This window comes from Podarcis filfolensis (assembly GCF_964270895.1).
Source record: "Podarcis filfolensis genome assembly, chromosome: 1".
Lineage (NCBI taxonomy): Eukaryota > Metazoa > Chordata > Lepidosauria > Squamata > Lacertidae > Podarcis > Podarcis filfolensis.
This window is the reverse complement of record NC_139604.1, coordinates 53180259-53196914: the sequence shown is the minus strand read 5'-3', so window position 1 is coordinate 53196914 and position 16656 is coordinate 53180259. Positions and strand designations below refer to the sequence as shown.

At 39.9% G+C, this 16656-nt stretch overlaps 1 protein-coding gene across 1 annotated transcript in view; it reads left to right on the top strand.

Moving 5' to 3' along the window:
- Window positions 1–16656, top strand: part of NUP160 (nucleoporin 160) — a 34440-nt gene that overhangs the window by 139 nt on the left and 17645 nt on the right. Inside the window, exons 2-22 of the mRNA XM_083591323.1 lie at window positions 134–242; window positions 1553–1763; window positions 2727–2949; window positions 3335–3419; window positions 4590–4704; window positions 5015–5173; window positions 6071–6148; window positions 6538–6635; window positions 7545–7629; window positions 8304–8372; window positions 8670–8753; window positions 9095–9265; window positions 9747–9846; window positions 10642–10807; window positions 11660–11787; window positions 11899–12059; window positions 12713–12843; window positions 13017–13087; window positions 13693–13849; window positions 15262–15331; window positions 16180–16278. Of these exons, the coding sequence (XP_083447449.1) occupies window positions 134–242; window positions 1553–1763; window positions 2727–2949; window positions 3335–3419; window positions 4590–4704; window positions 5015–5173; window positions 6071–6148; window positions 6538–6635; window positions 7545–7629; window positions 8304–8372; window positions 8670–8753; window positions 9095–9265; window positions 9747–9846; window positions 10642–10807; window positions 11660–11787; window positions 11899–12059; window positions 12713–12843; window positions 13017–13087; window positions 13693–13849; window positions 15262–15331; window positions 16180–16278 (2570 nt within the window). The remainder of the gene's footprint in view (window positions 1–133; window positions 243–1552; window positions 1764–2726; window positions 2950–3334; window positions 3420–4589; window positions 4705–5014; window positions 5174–6070; window positions 6149–6537; window positions 6636–7544; window positions 7630–8303; window positions 8373–8669; window positions 8754–9094; window positions 9266–9746; window positions 9847–10641; window positions 10808–11659; window positions 11788–11898; window positions 12060–12712; window positions 12844–13016; window positions 13088–13692; window positions 13850–15261; window positions 15332–16179; window positions 16279–16656) is intronic.

Genomic DNA, 16656 nt, shown 5'->3' with positions numbered 1-16656 from the left:
CGCGCCCGGCCAGAGAGCGGGCGGCGGACGTGGGTTGCTGGGCGGGTGTCATTGCTGTTGCACGCATGGTAAAAGTCACGCTGCTGCTGCTGCCTGCCTGGCTGACGTGCCTCCTTTGCCTTGTCCCTTGCAGGCGGCGGCTCGTCCCTCACGCCCGTTCGCTACGCCGACAGCGCCGGAGGATTCTGGTACCAAGAAAACGCGCAGCTGGGGTCTGTGACCAGGAACCGCTTCATCCACTGGTGAGTGGCCTTGCTTCTGCAGCCCACCCGCCAGGCAGTGCCACGGATCGGATCCTGCCCTCTCACTCCACTAGGAGAGGTTGGGAAGAGTGAAGAGGAGCTGCCCTCCGCTTTGGCCGGGCTTCCCCTTCAGGCATCTTCTTCTGATGCCTGATCCCGTTTAGCATATGACTAGGGTGATATACCCAAATAAACCAGATGATCTTTTTCTTTTGGTTTTGATCTGTTATTCACCAGTGAAGTGTTTTGAGCTGTTGGCTCTTCCAGAGCAGAACTAAAACAAGCTAGCAGTTTAAAATGCCCTTTTTAACACATTAACCTAATGCAGTTATCAACAGAATGGTACGACAGCACCAGTTGTAGCTGTGTGGGAAGAGAATTCTAAAGTTGGGGTGTATGCTAAGGAAAGCATGCAGAGGAAAGGTCCACAACCAAAAATGTTAAGGCATTAAAATGAATGACAGGTGACTTGAGCAGTAATTGACAGTAATCTTTGATAATAGCTGTATTTGACAGCAAAATGGCCATTGAATTTGAAATTGGAGAGTTCTGTGAATGGGTACCTGAAGAGTGCATGTAAGGTTGTATGAATTACAGTTAGGGCATGGGGAAGCAGTTTGAAGAAACAGCTGCATGATTATGTAGGAAGTGAGAAGGACAAATTAGCAAATGAAGCTGTATTGAGGAGCAAAGGCCCACAAAATTCCTTGAACCACACTATAGAACTATTGTGTTTTAATTCTGTCTTGGTGAAATACAGGGCTAGGTCACAGGAAGCTATGCATCTAACCATGGAGCTCAGAAGCCTCACACAATTACCATATGTTCCCAATGTGTCTATCTCTGCCTCCTAGCAACTCCTCCAGCTGTTTGTGCCTTTTGGCACTAGGTTAATTCCCAGTCTTGTAGTGTATAGTTATTCAAATATTCCCCGTTCTGGCTTTGTGAAGGGGGAGAAGATTAAAGTGATGCTGAATCTCATAGTTGTATTTTGTGTTTGTCTGCTGCAGTATTAAAATAGTTTGATTGAGATGTTTTAGTTTCATTGTGCTGTATACCTTCCTGGACTTCCAGAAGAGGAAGGGCAACCTACAGCTTTACCTCCTTGTGTACCACTGCACACTGGTGTGCACTGCATGCTCTTTGTATGCTTGCAAAATCTAAGGCATATAGAAATACAGGTAGTACGTATATCTGACTCTTGAGATTTGCTTCTTGGTGTCATTGTCTTTCCACCATGCAAATATTGGGTTGAATTGTACTCTGTAAACCTATAATTCCTATATGTATTTACTTGTTTTCTTTTGCAGGGCTACGTCAGGTGCAACCTTGGAACTGGTAGAAGAATCCCTTGATATAAACCTTTTGAACAATGCTGTTCAGCTCAAATTTCAGAATTGTAGCCTCTTACCTGGAGGAGTACATATATTTGAGACCCAGAATAATGTTGTTATCTTGATTTCAACCAATCAGACAGTACATAGGTTGATTTTACCACACCCCACTCGGATGTATAGGAGTGTAAGTAACCTTTTTTCAAAAATTCTAAGAGTGTGAATTAACAATTAACAAGCAAATTTATAATACACAAAGCTCTCATTTTGGATTGTGATTGCATATACTGTAGAACATGTTCAGTTCAGGTAATACTCCAGACTATGATTTGGAGTGTCAGAAACAAGCCCCAGGCTTGTCTCTCACCTTGTGTTTAGATTCTTTCTTATTTAGTGTTAATCATAGATGATTGTGATGTCTGAACTGGAGAACTATGGCTAACCCTTGAACCCAACTCATTCATGGTGTAAGGGTTGATTCTGGTTTGAAGGGCAATCACTAACTGCAGGCTGCTGATTTGGACATATGGTTTTATAGATTCTGAACTGACCCTTTCTGGGAATGGGCTGTGAAATATTCTGTAATTTATTTTTTTGTAATGTATTTTTTTTTGGGCCACATGTTTGATTGCATTTTTTATATAGAAAATTAAAGAAAATCTAATTTTCAAATGGTTTTATTGTTGCAAATTCATGTTGAACAAATTTTGGTATGGAGCAAAACATATAGATAGTGCAAAGTAATATTGTCTAAGATAAAATGCACTGAGAAGGGTCATTGACAGAGCCCTTGTTGGCATGCACCAGGTCTTGGCTTAAATCCCTGGTGTCTCCCATTAAACGAATTACAGGAGCAGATCATGTAAAAGTCCTGTTCCTGAGATCTTAGCCACCAAAATACACAATACTTGATTAGCTGAACAAACAGTCTGACATGGTATAAGGCAGCTTCCTATGTTCCTTTGATTGCTCTGAAGAAACTGCTTTTGTCTAATGTTTCCTTTTGATACCATTTTTCAGACACTTCTAGGTCATATGTTACAAGAGGAATTTGAATAGAAAAGGCATTTCCTATTTGACTTTTCCATGTTCATACTTCAAATTTATATTTCTTATTGATAACTAAGCTTATTGGGGATTTTCTTAATAGGAGCTGATCACAGAAAGTCATGTACAGTCAGTTTTCACAGATGTTGGAAAAGTTCATTTAAGAGATCCTTTTAACTATTGCGTGATTCCTGCAATCCCTGGTCTGTCAACTCATTCCACTGCTTCAGCAGCTTGGCTTACCAGTGATGGAGGAGCACTTTTTGCTTTGCCATCTGCATCTGGTGGGATTTTTGTCCTTAATCTGCCACCTCACAATACTCATGGTAAGTATAGAAGCTGATCTAGATAATTTATTTAAAGTTGCTTTGCTTTTCAGTTATAAATCTCAGAAATTGCACATCGAATAAGAATTTAAAGCAGGTTTAAAATATTTTCTAATGTGCATAAGGCAATTGACTCCCCATATCCGCAAAACTGTTATAATTGAGAAGTGTGTGCTGTACTAATTGTTTAAACTAAGGGAACAAAGACAGCAGCAGAACCTGCTTTTGCAGTTTTGGACACTGTCAATTAATGTCTCAAATCAGTAGTCATTTTGTCTTGAATGTTTCCACATGGGACTTCTGAAAGATTATTCATCTGATTTAGTTACTGTTGTGCGCCGTATATGCATGCATTATTAATAAATCATTTTTGTTTTGTTTTTAGGAATGGTTTCAACTCTAGTTGTGGAGTTGAAACAGAGTTCAGTCATGCAGCGCTTGCTTACAGGTTGGATGCCAACAGCTATCAGGCTAGTATTTTGATGGCAAACAGAACTCTTGAAGTCTCTACAGTAGCCAGTGGCATAGTTGGAGCAGGCTTGAATGAGCACTCTGCCTATTATTCATTGGAGGATATTTCTTTTCAGCTACCAAATGAGCTAACTAAAATCTATTGTACCTAGATTTTCAGCCAGATCTAGAAGTGTAATTAATTATTGGAAGTGTAATGTGCTTTTTCTTAGGTGGCTCTCTTTTCTAAGCAAGCATATTAAGTTAATCTTGAAGTTGTTCCTGTCGTCTCAGATCTGGACAAAGCAAAAGGAATGAACATGTTTTGAGGGAATAGGAACCTGCAGAAGACAGTCAGCCTTTTCTTTTCCGTATGAAGGCCAGGGATGCTGTTGGGATTCAGTACTTCAGCTACAATTGCATGTAGCAGAGGTGTTCCAAATCTGCCCATAGTCCAGTGGTTAGGAAGTGTATACGTTTGACTGTTTTTCACAGTTCCCTACTTTTTAGTAAGAAGGTTGCATCCTTTTTATTTCCTTTTTTTAATAATATATTTATTAAAGTTTAGGAATTTATATAAAACAGAATAAACAGAACAATAAAAACAAAAACAATAACAATACATCCTTTTTATTTCCAGACATGATGGCTATTGTTCAGAGAGCCTGTGTGACTAGTGTTAGGTTTGGAAGTAAGAAATTCTCTACTCAGCCAGGTGACTCAGCAGGTGGTCATCATTATCTCTTAGCCTAACCTATCATAGAGAAGAGTTGTGAAGAGATAATTCTGATACACTGAGGAAGTGTGGAACGGAAATCTGACAAATTCATGCCCTCAAACTTTGGAGGCTAAATGGCTGCATTGTGATTGATGGTTGCTTGGAATATTTAGAAGAGCAAATGTTGTAACTTTTATCTTGAAAGGGGTATGGTTTTATATGAAAAGGTAGTGCTTCACCATAAACGAGGAATGGGGAACCTAATCTGATGGGTGGGCCAGATTCTTATCTCCCGTATAGCTCATGGGACATGTTTGACACCTCTCAATCCACCTCTCCACCTCTCAATCATATGATGTCACCATGACATCAGGTGAAGATTTGGCACTTCTAACTTTTAAATTCTTGTAAATTCTGTCCTTTTTTTTTTTTTTGTTTATTATATCTATAACTTAGTTTAAATATTTTCCAGAGGAGACCAAGGTCCTTCAGAGCTTCCTGTTAGCTTGTCTGTCCACTGTCGTGAGCATGATGCCCTCCTCTTTGCACTCTACCAGGATCATAAACTTCGAATGTGGTCTTACAAAGTGAGTGTGAAATGCTAATTTCTGATAGAATACTGTTGTCATTGCCGATGGTTGATTATTCATATGACTAATGATACTTTCCAAATGTTGGTTTTCGGCAACATGCCCCTTTGAATATGCAAGCTATATTAACTACCTTTTCTGTGGTCTGCTGTGAACATGTACAACCTTCAGATCTGTATCCTTTACTGTAAAGGAACACATGGTAAAGTATCTGTCTAGTATATCAAGCTGCTGTTTTAGCAGGTGTGTTTAAAGCATTTGTCCCATTTGCAGATTGTGTTCCTTATCTGGCTTCTTATCTTGGCAGGATCAAATGTGCCTGATGGTGGCTGATATGTTGGAATTTGTGCCTGTAAGTAAGGACCTAAGACTTGCTGCTGGGACTGGACACAGATTACAGCTGTCTTATTCTGAGACTCTGGGGCTTTACATTGGTGTATACTTGCATGCTCCCAGACAAGGACAGGTACTTGAATTGTCTTATATTCGTAGAATTTTAATTTGCTGTTAAGTTGAGAGTCAGGGAACTACTAGTATGACCCATCAGTTTCAGAGTTTATGTGGATAAGAAAAGTTTTCTTCAATAATTTTAAACATGTTTTGTCCAGTCCTGGAAGTTTACAAAATGACATATCTTTTGATTCTGGATTAAAAGATCTTGCTGACAATTTCAAATGTCTTTTGCTTTAAAAGCTGGCAAATAATAGCTCCTTGATACTTGATAAGATGTATTTTGATGAAGTGCTTTCAGAAGGACTTATCAAATACATTGTTCCAGGGAAGAACAATTTCTCATTTCCTTCTATGGCAGATAATTCATTGGTGTAGTTTTTTTTGGGGGGGTGGGGAACGTGGAGACTATTTTTTGGAGATGCAACATACAGGATTGGTGCATTTCCTGTCTTGAGTCCCAAACCCAATTTTCTGTATCAGTTTTCTTAGATCTCCAAGCTTTGCAAACAAGAAAGTAAGGTGAGGAAGGCCACAGAAAAAAGGAAATGGAAAGCACTATGTAGGTTCTGCAGAGGACAAAATTACACTTTACATAAAGGGGTGCTATGTCTCCTATGCCTTGGGCATGGAGGCATTCCATTTCAAATGCACCTGTGGTATCTCCATAGGGAACCTATTGCTTCTCCTCAGAAAGAGAAAGTCTGAAAAGTGAATTAATTGTCAAGGATGTCCTCTTCTCTACGAGTGCTAAAACAACCAACTTAAATAGCATCTGTTCAACTTGATTTTCACAGTCTAGTGCCATTACTACATTACTACTGGGTATTATAATTAGAGAACTGGAATATAAGGGTTGTCTAAAATAGTTTAGAGTTTTATTTTCACTAATGACAGAATCATTTTTTTGCAGTTCTGTGTCTTCCAGTTGGTCAGCACAGAGAGTCAACGCTATAGTCTTGATCACATATCATCACTGTTCACTTCTCAGGTGGGAATGAATAAGATTTACATTAAAATGAATGTGTCTGTCAAGAAACATCCACTCTGCACTAATAGGGGTCGGTAGAGTACTGTCTTCCATTCCATCTTCCATTCTATATGAGATCAAGCAACATGATGTGATGTTGGAGAGAAAGGGATGTGTGTTCCTGCCTCCTGTATATTCAGTTACTTCTGATCCATGGGATCTTCTGTGTGTAGCCCCAGTATTTGTCTGCTAGTAATAAATTAAAAAATTATTAGTTTTTATAGATTCAACAAAATATAAGTTCTCTCCATTGTACTGTTGTTATTTAGTTTCATTCTCTTGAGTACATTTAGGTTTGAAAATCATATTCATTGTTCTAATCCACTCGTTGTGGTATGTTTTTAACTTAGGAGACCCTTGTTGACTTTTCCTTAACTACTGCTGAGATCTGGGCACTCTGGCATGATGATGAAAATAGAACCACTGTGAAATACATCAATTTTGAGCAGTAAGTTTTGTCCACCCCTGGTGTAACCATGAGCAGTAAATTGGGTGAGGAAAAAGTTATTTTAAGCCCTGAATCCAAATTAAAAAGGAGATGCTCTCAACACTAAGAGAAAGCAGAAAGATACTTCAAAGAAAATAATTATAAACTATGCTGGCACTTCTAACAAGGATTTGATACCTATTGATGAAGCATGGAGTTACCATATAGTTCTGCGCAAGGCATTTCTGGATGGCTAAGGAGGTTGACAAAAGATCAGGGGAGCCATGTTTATAATACTTAGGATGGGCTGTGAGCAGCATGCAGGCTTGCTCAAGCAGTTAGTTTCATGCTTCACACCTGTTTAAGCTAAGAAGTGGCAACACAAGGTGAAAATTGGAAAGATTTCTCTGTCTCCTGGTAGACTTGAGATGTCATAGGAGCTCTTAGACTATTTGTTGAAACAGCCAGCAATTATACTTGTCAGCCATCTTGGAGAAATGGACAGAAGCTACATTGTCTGGGAATGTTGTGGTTTTGAAGGGTCATCCACTGGACTGGCAGGGCCAGCTTCACAGAAACAGGAATACTTCCCTCCGTTTTGTAGGTGGGAGGAAAACGACTGGTTTTGGAAAGCTGCAGAGCTGCTGAAATATAGTCCCTTAGATATCCCACTTGGCATTGAGGGGAGGGGATGATGATAGTCTCCGTGTGTGCATACACACATGTCCATTTAGGGGAAACCGGCATCAACAAACTTTCATTCATCTGTTTTTAGTTTATAATTGTAGGTTTGTGGTGTCATGGGTCAAAAATATGGAAGATGTTGGTTATGGTTAATTGTTCATAGTTATATATATTTATTCTACTTGGAAGTAATGTTTTTTGAACTATAAATGTAAAGTTGGCTAAAATGGTCCATACTTGTTTTAGCAATGTTGCAGGTCAGTGGAACCAAGTCTCTGTGCAGCCCCTGCCACCTGAAGAAGTGGATATTAGAGATGACCAGGACCCAAGGGTGTGTTCTTCAAATTAATTAATTATGAATTTGAATGACAAAACACAGATGAGTAGCACTTGTATGAATCCCTAAAAGTATGAACATTGCATATATATGGAAAAAACAAATCTGTGTGCTGAGTTGCTAAGAAGGAAGACCAGTGAAATGATGGATCTTTGAAAGAAGGCATTGTTAGATTAGTAGCGTCAAACATGCATTTTGTTTTGTCTGAAGTGCAAGACTTTTGGCTTTGACTAATTGATGTGTAAATTTTGTTCTCTCTCTGTGTATGCGTGCGTGCGTGCTTGATATTACTCTTGGTGCTTCTTGTGTCCCAAAGTGTCTGAAAGCAAGATTCCTTTGGCCACCAGCAGCATGCCTTTTTTTGTTGTTGTTCAAAACTTTGTGTTTCAGAAATGAACAGTGCATCAATTTCTACACTTCATTTTACTCTTAGTTTCAAGGTTGATTTATTTCTTTCAAGGTTTAGGCAGCATGTGTGGACCTCTAATGTATTAACAATTTCACATAGTTAATATATAGTGCACATTGGAAATTGTCATTTAAACTGAAGTTGAGCAGTTGCTAGAACATAGCCATGGGACAATATTTGGACGTAGCTGTTAGTGGAAGGGAATAAAATGAATCACATGATCTGCTTGGGGAATAATTAATTATGCTGACTCTTACAGGAAACATTTGCAGAGGCCATCTTCATGCCTGGACAGTTCACAAATGCGGCTTTGCTTAAAGCTTTACAGGTGAGCAGGAACATCATCATTTGTTGGGGAGTTTCTGGAAAACCATTACAATTTACACTCATAAGTCAATTGCACAAAATGGCAAGATTGGCATTTGAGGCAGAAGGGCAGAGCGCTCCTCTGCTCTGCTCTGCCAGTTCACAGCTACAGTGGGCTACTGTCAGCAGTCATCTACACAGAACATTCTTTTTGACACTGCTTGGCATGCTGTTAGAATTCAAGTGTGAGATCTGGTAAGCCCTGGCACTATGTGCTTTTAGGTTTAATGGTGAGAAACGTCTTTTAATTTTCCCTTAGATATTTTCTCAAAGAGCTGAGCACCTCACAGACCTGTCCTGGGATGAGCTGAAAAAAGAAATTACTATAGCTCTGGAAAATGAGGTAAGAGTTCCGTTTAGTCTTTGCCCCTCTTGTTGCTTCAACAGGATGACCTTCATTCATTGGTTCTTTGTAATAATTGTGCTTATATTTATATGTTCCTTTTAAGATAGGTCAAACAATGCTCTACTGTTGTAATGCTAGTTTTTAGGGTGGTATCCAATCCAATGAAGTACTTCTGCTAGGGTTAGGTTTTCCATATGTGTCTCCCTAGAACAAATTATGGGGGCACATGGGGAGAGGAGAGGGAGGAAATTACCTTTAGCAGCCAACATCCTTGATTTAGCAGAACTGTTCATTTGGATAGCTAACCTTCGGTCTGTGTTTTTGTTCTTGTTTTCCAGTTCCAAGGAAATGTAACTGAGTATGAATTCTCACAAGAAGTATTTAGACAGCTGCAAATAGAATTTTGGTCAAAATTCTATGCTTACTGTGTTCAGTACCAAGAAGAACTCTCACGCCCACTTGCACTTCTCTTGAATCAATGCACTAGCATGGTGTGCCTGCTTAAAAAGGTGAGAATCAGGTTAGAAAGAGGCAAATTTCAGATATTTCTTTCATAGAGCAAAATGGGCCTGTCCATCTCTGGCAGGCAATGACCCTAACTATTGTGGACTTAAGTTTCAAGAGCTCTCAGTAGTGTGTAATTATAATTTTATGCAATAAATGTGGCAGATATAAATTTATGTTTTATTTGTTTTACATGGGACTTTTTCCTGAACAAATGTTGGTTAGAAATTCTGATGGTCCGTAGTTTCAGTAAGGATCTGAAAATCACAGAAGCTGCTAAAAGACAGCTAGTTTGAGCTTTTCCTAAATTACAGTACACTATTTTGCCATTGTATCTTTGAATATTTATGATGCTGAGAATGTGGACCACTCTGGCTATGGGTATTTCCTCACCTTCAGAATGTTGCTTTGAGCTTTCCATGTAAGTAAATCATCTTTTTGTGGTGTTTGAAAACTAAATGATGAGTGTATCTTCTCCCCACACAGGGATACCTGTCTTTTCTTGTGCCCTGCTCCCTAATGGATCACCTTTACCTTTCGCTTGATGAACAACTGGTGAATGAAGTTGAGAGCACTGGCTTAGATGGTAAGAGAGAGTGAGCGCACAAACCCACTATAAGATGTTGTCGGCAGAGCAGAATTTAGAACATAGTCTTTACATTTTTTAAAAAAGTGTTTTATTTTTCTGATAAATAGCCAGGATCCAGAAAGCCACTCACATCAGGCTTGCGCTAGTGCAGTGGAACTTCCAGGTTCTCAAAACAAAACTTTATTTACATGGAAAATAAACTGCTTTGGTAACCCTGCTCTGTTTTAAAAAAGCAATTTACCATGTTAGCATGTGGAGCTTTTGCTCAAGAAGTGTAAGCATAAAGGGTCTCTGGGCTCATAGATCTAATTTCTCACCTCTTTGGATTCCTGCCCATGTTGGTTATTTTCAGTTAGTTATATCCTAGCAGGTAACAATAACCTTGGTGCGTCTCTCTCCAAGAACTTTTAAGGAATCAGTTCATGATCACTTTCCTAGAAGCACTTGCCTCATGTCAGCGGGTAAATGGATAAATTGAAAGGCTGGATTGAGAGTTTTAAATCTATTGATGTTTCAAAATCATGCACTGTGGGAGAGTAACATAACTAGAGAGCAACATCACTAGGGAAGTTCATTCTTGGTGCTTCTTAGGTGTCCTGCTGACTTTAGCAAGCACTAATGAAGTGATTTTTTTGTGTTTTGCCCCTGGATAGAATGTGCAAGCAAGAATAAAGTATATTCTTAACTGGTTTTATCCCTGCTTTTCCAGCATATTTGGCTTTTTTATTGTGATTAAAATATATATACACACACACTCTGAAATAAGTTCTAAACACCACCTTTTCATTGTAGAATCTGAATTTTCTCATGATCTTGTGAGTCTTGTTCAGTGCCTTCGGTTAATTGGTGAATCAATTTCTGTGGAGATGGCACTAACAATGGAAATGGCTTGCTGCCGTTCCCAGCCGCCAGAGAGAGCTGCAGGACAGATCCTTCATGACTTGATTGCTAATGACACGTAAGCATGCGCTATGAGCAAAGTAGGCCATTGATAAAAAATGATTTTCTCACTCCCTCTACAGCATTTAGCTGATTGGATGAGAGTGTGTGTGTGTGTGTGTGTGTGAGAGAGAGAGAGAGAGAGAGAGAGAGAGAGAGAGAGAGATTGACATTTCTAGCCACAAAGTTCCAGTAGCTGTAGTTCTCAGAAAATTCGGCTCACTATTCCTTCCCCTCAGAGGGCAGAGGCAGCACAGTTGATATCCCTTCCTGTGGAGAAATGTCCTTCCAGATTTTAGGCCCTGCCTTCTTCAAGAGAGCGGTGTTACACACCAAGGCCTAAGTTATTTTTCTGTCAGAGCTGAGAGATTCAGCCTTCAATTTCTTTTTTTTGTTAAAAATGTCCTCAATCTCACTGTTCCCCTCAGACAGGTAAAACACTGTATATCTCCAGCTGAGGCCCAAGACAGTTTGAACCAAGGCCACACTACAAGCAAAATCCCTAGGGTCCCTGTGCTTAAAAAGTAGCCATACAAATTCAAAAGTTGTACAGTGTTTTTGTTACTTCATTTTTCTATGAAGAGTTTTTATATATTGCCTATTACAATCTGTCTCAAGGTAGTGTACAAATTACAGTCAGCTGATTGCAATAGTTTGTTCCAGATTACTTGTATCTTACAATTTCATGTTCCTCAACCCGAGGGTGTCATAGCCCATGAGACAGTGTGTGGAAAAATTAGTTGTAGGATGCTACATATAATTCTTAAAAGGGTGGATAGTGTATCTTCTGTATCATGTTTACTCCCTCATAACTGAATAAATTCTCAATATATTTTATGAAGCCTAACACATTTTGCTGGTTTCCTTGAAGAGAGAATCTAATAGAGGATATTCACAGTAAATTGCAAGAGATCAAAAACCCAATTGATGCCATTGGGGTGCTTATCCGGGAAATGGACTATGAGACAGATGCGGAAATGGAAAGAGGACTCAATATTGGTGAGAGAACAGTGTCTCTACTCTCCCTCCCCCTAACATTTTGATTAAGTGAAAGCTGCTTATGTCGATAGATGCATATATTTTTGCCTTTTCTCACCTTTCTTTCTACAGTTCAACCCTTAAATGTGCGCATGCATCTCTCTCAGCTCTATGGTAGTAGCACAACAGTAAACATGGTGTGTCGGTGTGTGTACAAGATGTCCATGACTCGCTTTTTGCTTTGTCGGGACTTGTTGATTTTACAGCAGCTCTTGCTACGGCTTGGAGATACTGTGAGTATATTGGAACAAAGTTGACTGTATGACCTCAAGCAGTACAATCCTTGCATCATTAACTGGACAGCATACATTGAATAATAATGGAATGGTTATTATTATTCAGTGGTGTTGAATAATAATGGAATGTTTACAATGGTTGCTGAATGGACATTACCACTTAGCTGTCAGGGTGCACTGTGTTGCTGGAGCTACTTTCTTGGCAGCCAGGAAAGAACTTGGGGGCCAAAACATATCTTGTCACAGAGCAGCACATCTGAATCCAAGCCATTATCCTTATTAACAAGAAGGAGCTTAAGTTGATTCAGATCAGATAGTAATGTCATGTTTCCAACATCAGCTGCTTACTTCAGTTAGATAGGCTCTGGGTTGATTTTCCTTCAGTCCCATTCAACCCACTTAAAATAGCACTTCTGTCTTTGGCTATCTTGCTTTCAATATTTGTTGGCTTCATTCTTCTCCTTTCTAGCAACTGCTTAGGGATAGCCCTGAAGATATTGCTATAGAAAAGTCAAAATGGGGTATAAATGTCTATATGGAGAAGGGGAGGGTAATACCACAAGGATTTTTGCATCTTTTCTGAATAATGTGAAAATACTTGGCCATTGACAGCTATTGAACAACAACTAACACTTATGTTGTGTTTTTAGGTATTGGGCGGAGGCCAGCTATACCACACTCAACAGAACTTGCTGCATCGCACATCTCATTTGATATTATCATATTACCTGATCAGGTGGGCAAGTCAACGCTTGGCATCAGATGTTCCAGTTGATGAACTGTAAGTTCTTTACCTATAGTTTGTAATTAATATGATGGATGAAGTAGGCATGGCCATTCTCTTTTCCTTTAGCGAAAAATAGGCATTTTGTTTGATAATAGCAAGCAGCTAATTTGGGCAGGTTCTGCTCAGGACTTTTGTGTCTGATAAGTATTTTTTCTTGGTTTCTTCAGGGAATGTAACCTACAGCATCTTTCTGTATTAAAACTGACAGATTCTACAGCTATAACACCACTCAAGCTAGGTAAGAAATTAAAAGCTTTTTGTCTCTTTTTGGTTGTATGTTCAGTTACTGTTTTTTAAAAGTGACAATACAAGGCTTTGCTAAAAGATTAATCATGTTTATAGACATCAGTTCTCCAGTGCTCAGGTTAAAATAGTTTAAAGCAAGATAGTGCTGAAATCGTTGCTCAGATAACCTAAACTGCTATAGCTCAGGGGCCGTTTTTAACATTAACCCAGCCACCTTTACCTGCAGTCATTAGGCTAGATTTTTATTTTAAAATTGTTAGGATTTTCCAAATTTTAAGTATCCTACGTGCCATATTTCCTATGCCTAGATTTTTCAAACTCAACAGTTATATAGATAGCTAGAAAATCTAGTCTTTACCTGTCAAAGAAGTTGTGTCTAAAAATGCAAAGTACATCTTAAGTAAGCAAAATCTAAAAATTGGCATTTAAGTTTACAGCCTTTCTTCCCTGCATCCCACTTGGATTTATTAGAAGTGGAATACAGAAGTTAGTATTAGGGAAACCATTAAATTGAAGAGTCATGTACCAAACATGTTTATGGCATTTTCTCATTGTTTAGAGATATTGATGCAGACAACATCTTTTAATCTGTTTTAGTGTCCAGCCCTCAAACTATCGTGGAGCTGTTCTTCCAGGAGGTAGCCCGAAAACACATAATATCTCAACTGTTCCCACCTAACGCAGCCTTGGATGAATCAAGTTTGAGTTGGCCTCAAATGTTTTCTGCAATTTTGAGTTATCTTCTGCAGTTCTTGTATCCTTCAGTTGCAGCTTCTGCTTGAAACGGTGGACAGGAGTTTTCTTCTGTTCCTCTAGTGCGGGGATTCTTAAACTTTCTACCCCTGGGATAAAAATTAACTGGGGCCCTCCAAACACAATGTGCAGGGGCGGAATCAGCAGACAGAGGCACAGTTTGGCATAACCAGCTGACAATTATTGACATTTTGCGAATTTCTGAAATTCTTTGCTCCAGTGATTCCTCTATGGCAGGGAGTTACAGTTCAGTTTCATTCAAGTAAAGTACAGGCGTTGGGTGGAATTCATCATTGTGCTCATTCAGTTCTTCCTGTGCAAGCATTCCAGCTTGCCAAATATATCCTCCCTCCCTGCATGCTCTTCTGGGGGTTCTCTAGGACCCCACCAAACCAATGGTGAGGGTGCCTGTGGGGGGAGCCCAGTTGGCAAGGTGTGAAGTCTTTGTGCAGGGCTTCCACTCATGGGGCTGGTTAGCCAAATCCTGCCCATAGCTGCAGAGGCATGACTTGGCTTCCTCACTTTAGGCACAATTTTATGATCTAGAGCAGGGGTAGTCAACCTTTTTATACGACCACCCACTAATGCATCTTTCTTGATGGTAACATTTCCTTACTGCTCACCAGTGCTCGATGGAAGGAGGATTCAGCTTGTGCCGTACAACCCCCTACCGCCCACCTAGAATCCTGAAACGCCCACTAGTGGGTGGTAGGGACCAGGTTGACAACCCCTGATCTAGAGGCTCCTCCTTCCTCTTTTTACATTCACTTTTCACTCCTCTGTGAGTTTCCCTCTTTTTCCCCATTCCTTTCTTCCCAGTTTATTGGGTGTGTTGTTGTTTTTTTAAAAATGGTTCATCTTACTTGCTAATCCCCCCTTCCTCCCTTTCCTTTCAGAGGGTTGGCAGCAAGGAAAGAGGACTGAGGTATGAGACTGTGTGTGAGAGAAGTGGAGGGACCAGAAGGCACAAGAGAAGCCCCAAGCACTTCTCCCTCTGTCTGTCCTTTTGCCTCCCGTCTTCCTGTTCTTCCTCTTCCTTCCCTCACACTAAGCCTGCTGCACTGCCCATCTCTTGTCTATTTCCTCTTCTTCCTTTCTGTTCCTGCCCTCCAACTCTGCATGCTACAGCCTCGCTCTCCAACCAGCTCCTGCTCCCATGCATCCCTATGATTGTACATGTGAGGAGCTGCTGTGCGTGGTATTGATTCATCCAAAAGACTACAGCACAGTCAAGGGACAACCAAAATGATCAAGGGGGTGGAGTGACTCCCCTAGGAAGAAAGATTACGGTGTTTGGGACTTTTTAGTTAAAAGAGAAAAGGCGAGGAAGACGTGATATGATAGAAGTTCATAAAATTAAGCCCAGGGTCTTGTCATCCATTCAAGAACCTATATTCCTTATGCAGTCTTCAGGTGGCCAAGCAATCCTAACTTCCTCTTTCCAGAATGTTTGATGGGGGCTTGTCAGTATGCTCAACTGCAGGTGAGATCTTTATTTGTGAAATCCTTTACATTAATATTTAAAGGATAGAAGGAAAATACTTAAGTAGATCAGGTAGGAGCCTAGTTTTGTATGCAGGAAATGGATCATGGAACAAAAGGCAGCTGATGGATCATTGGTACATATGGTGGGATGTTATCTAGAGATTAACTGAAAATAGGAGCAGCAACTGGGGTTCATCTTGGGCATGTCTTATAAGGAGAGTGGGAAGCTGGTTTTGGGAAATTGTATTAAATTGAACTAATTTGGCAAGATTTATAATAAATTTGAAAATCTATAAAAATAATTGGCAAAAAGAAAGCTAGCACTGGTTCAAAGCAATGGATTAAATGCGGGGAAGGATGCTATGTGCATGCTGCCTAATAATAATAATAATAATAATAATAATATTCACTGAAAGGTAGCCCAGGTAAATCAGGCAAATGGATCAAAACTGGATATTATGGAAGGGATTCTCAATCCAGTAGAGGCTCCCACTGGCTGAATTGGGGAGGCCATTTTTACCGACCCCCCTCACCTACAGTTACAGCACAAACTCCCATGCTTTTCTATAGGGTCCCCCAAAGGTATGGAGCAGAGGTTTTTTGGGGGGCAGGGGTATTTGAGAATGCCTCTCTTCTCTCCCCACTATACCACGGGGAGTATCCTGTGAACAGAGTTAATCTCACAGGAACAGAGGCTCCAAGCCTAAATGTCTAGATCGGAATCCAGCCTAGCTGCTTGCCTGTTCATGTTTTCTAATTGGTGTGTATTAAACAATGTCTGTCTGAGTACAGTGGGAAGTAAGACATAACATTGATTTGTCTGATTAGTGGATGTTTGTATATTAGGAATATATTCGTTTTCTGGGACCTTGGTGCCATGTGAATATGGGATCATGCTGTTTTATGATGGGACGCTGCTACCTTGTTATGGGAGAAGGGCACAAGGTAAATTCTTATTTCTCTAAAACAGATAAACATTTTATTGTTTGAGTTGAGAAACAAAAGGAGAGAAGCTGGTTAGACAGTAGTCATAGCTAGGAGTGAGAGATTCTCAGCTACTTTTGAGGATCTTGATGTCTGCAGAGTGCTGTAGATTAGACAGCTTTGTTCTAAAAAGGAGCAAAATATAAAATAAGTGTCAATTGTGTTACCAATTTAGGCTTTATTCAGATGAATCTGTCTACTGCTTTCCTAGAGTCAGATGCTTTGCTCTTCATTTCCGGCCTTCAGTGGCAGCTTTGGGTGGGGGGCGTATGTGTGCATGGACTGTTCCTAGTAATAGTTTTTAGTGGTATCCATGTTGAGTTATAACGTGTAGTGATT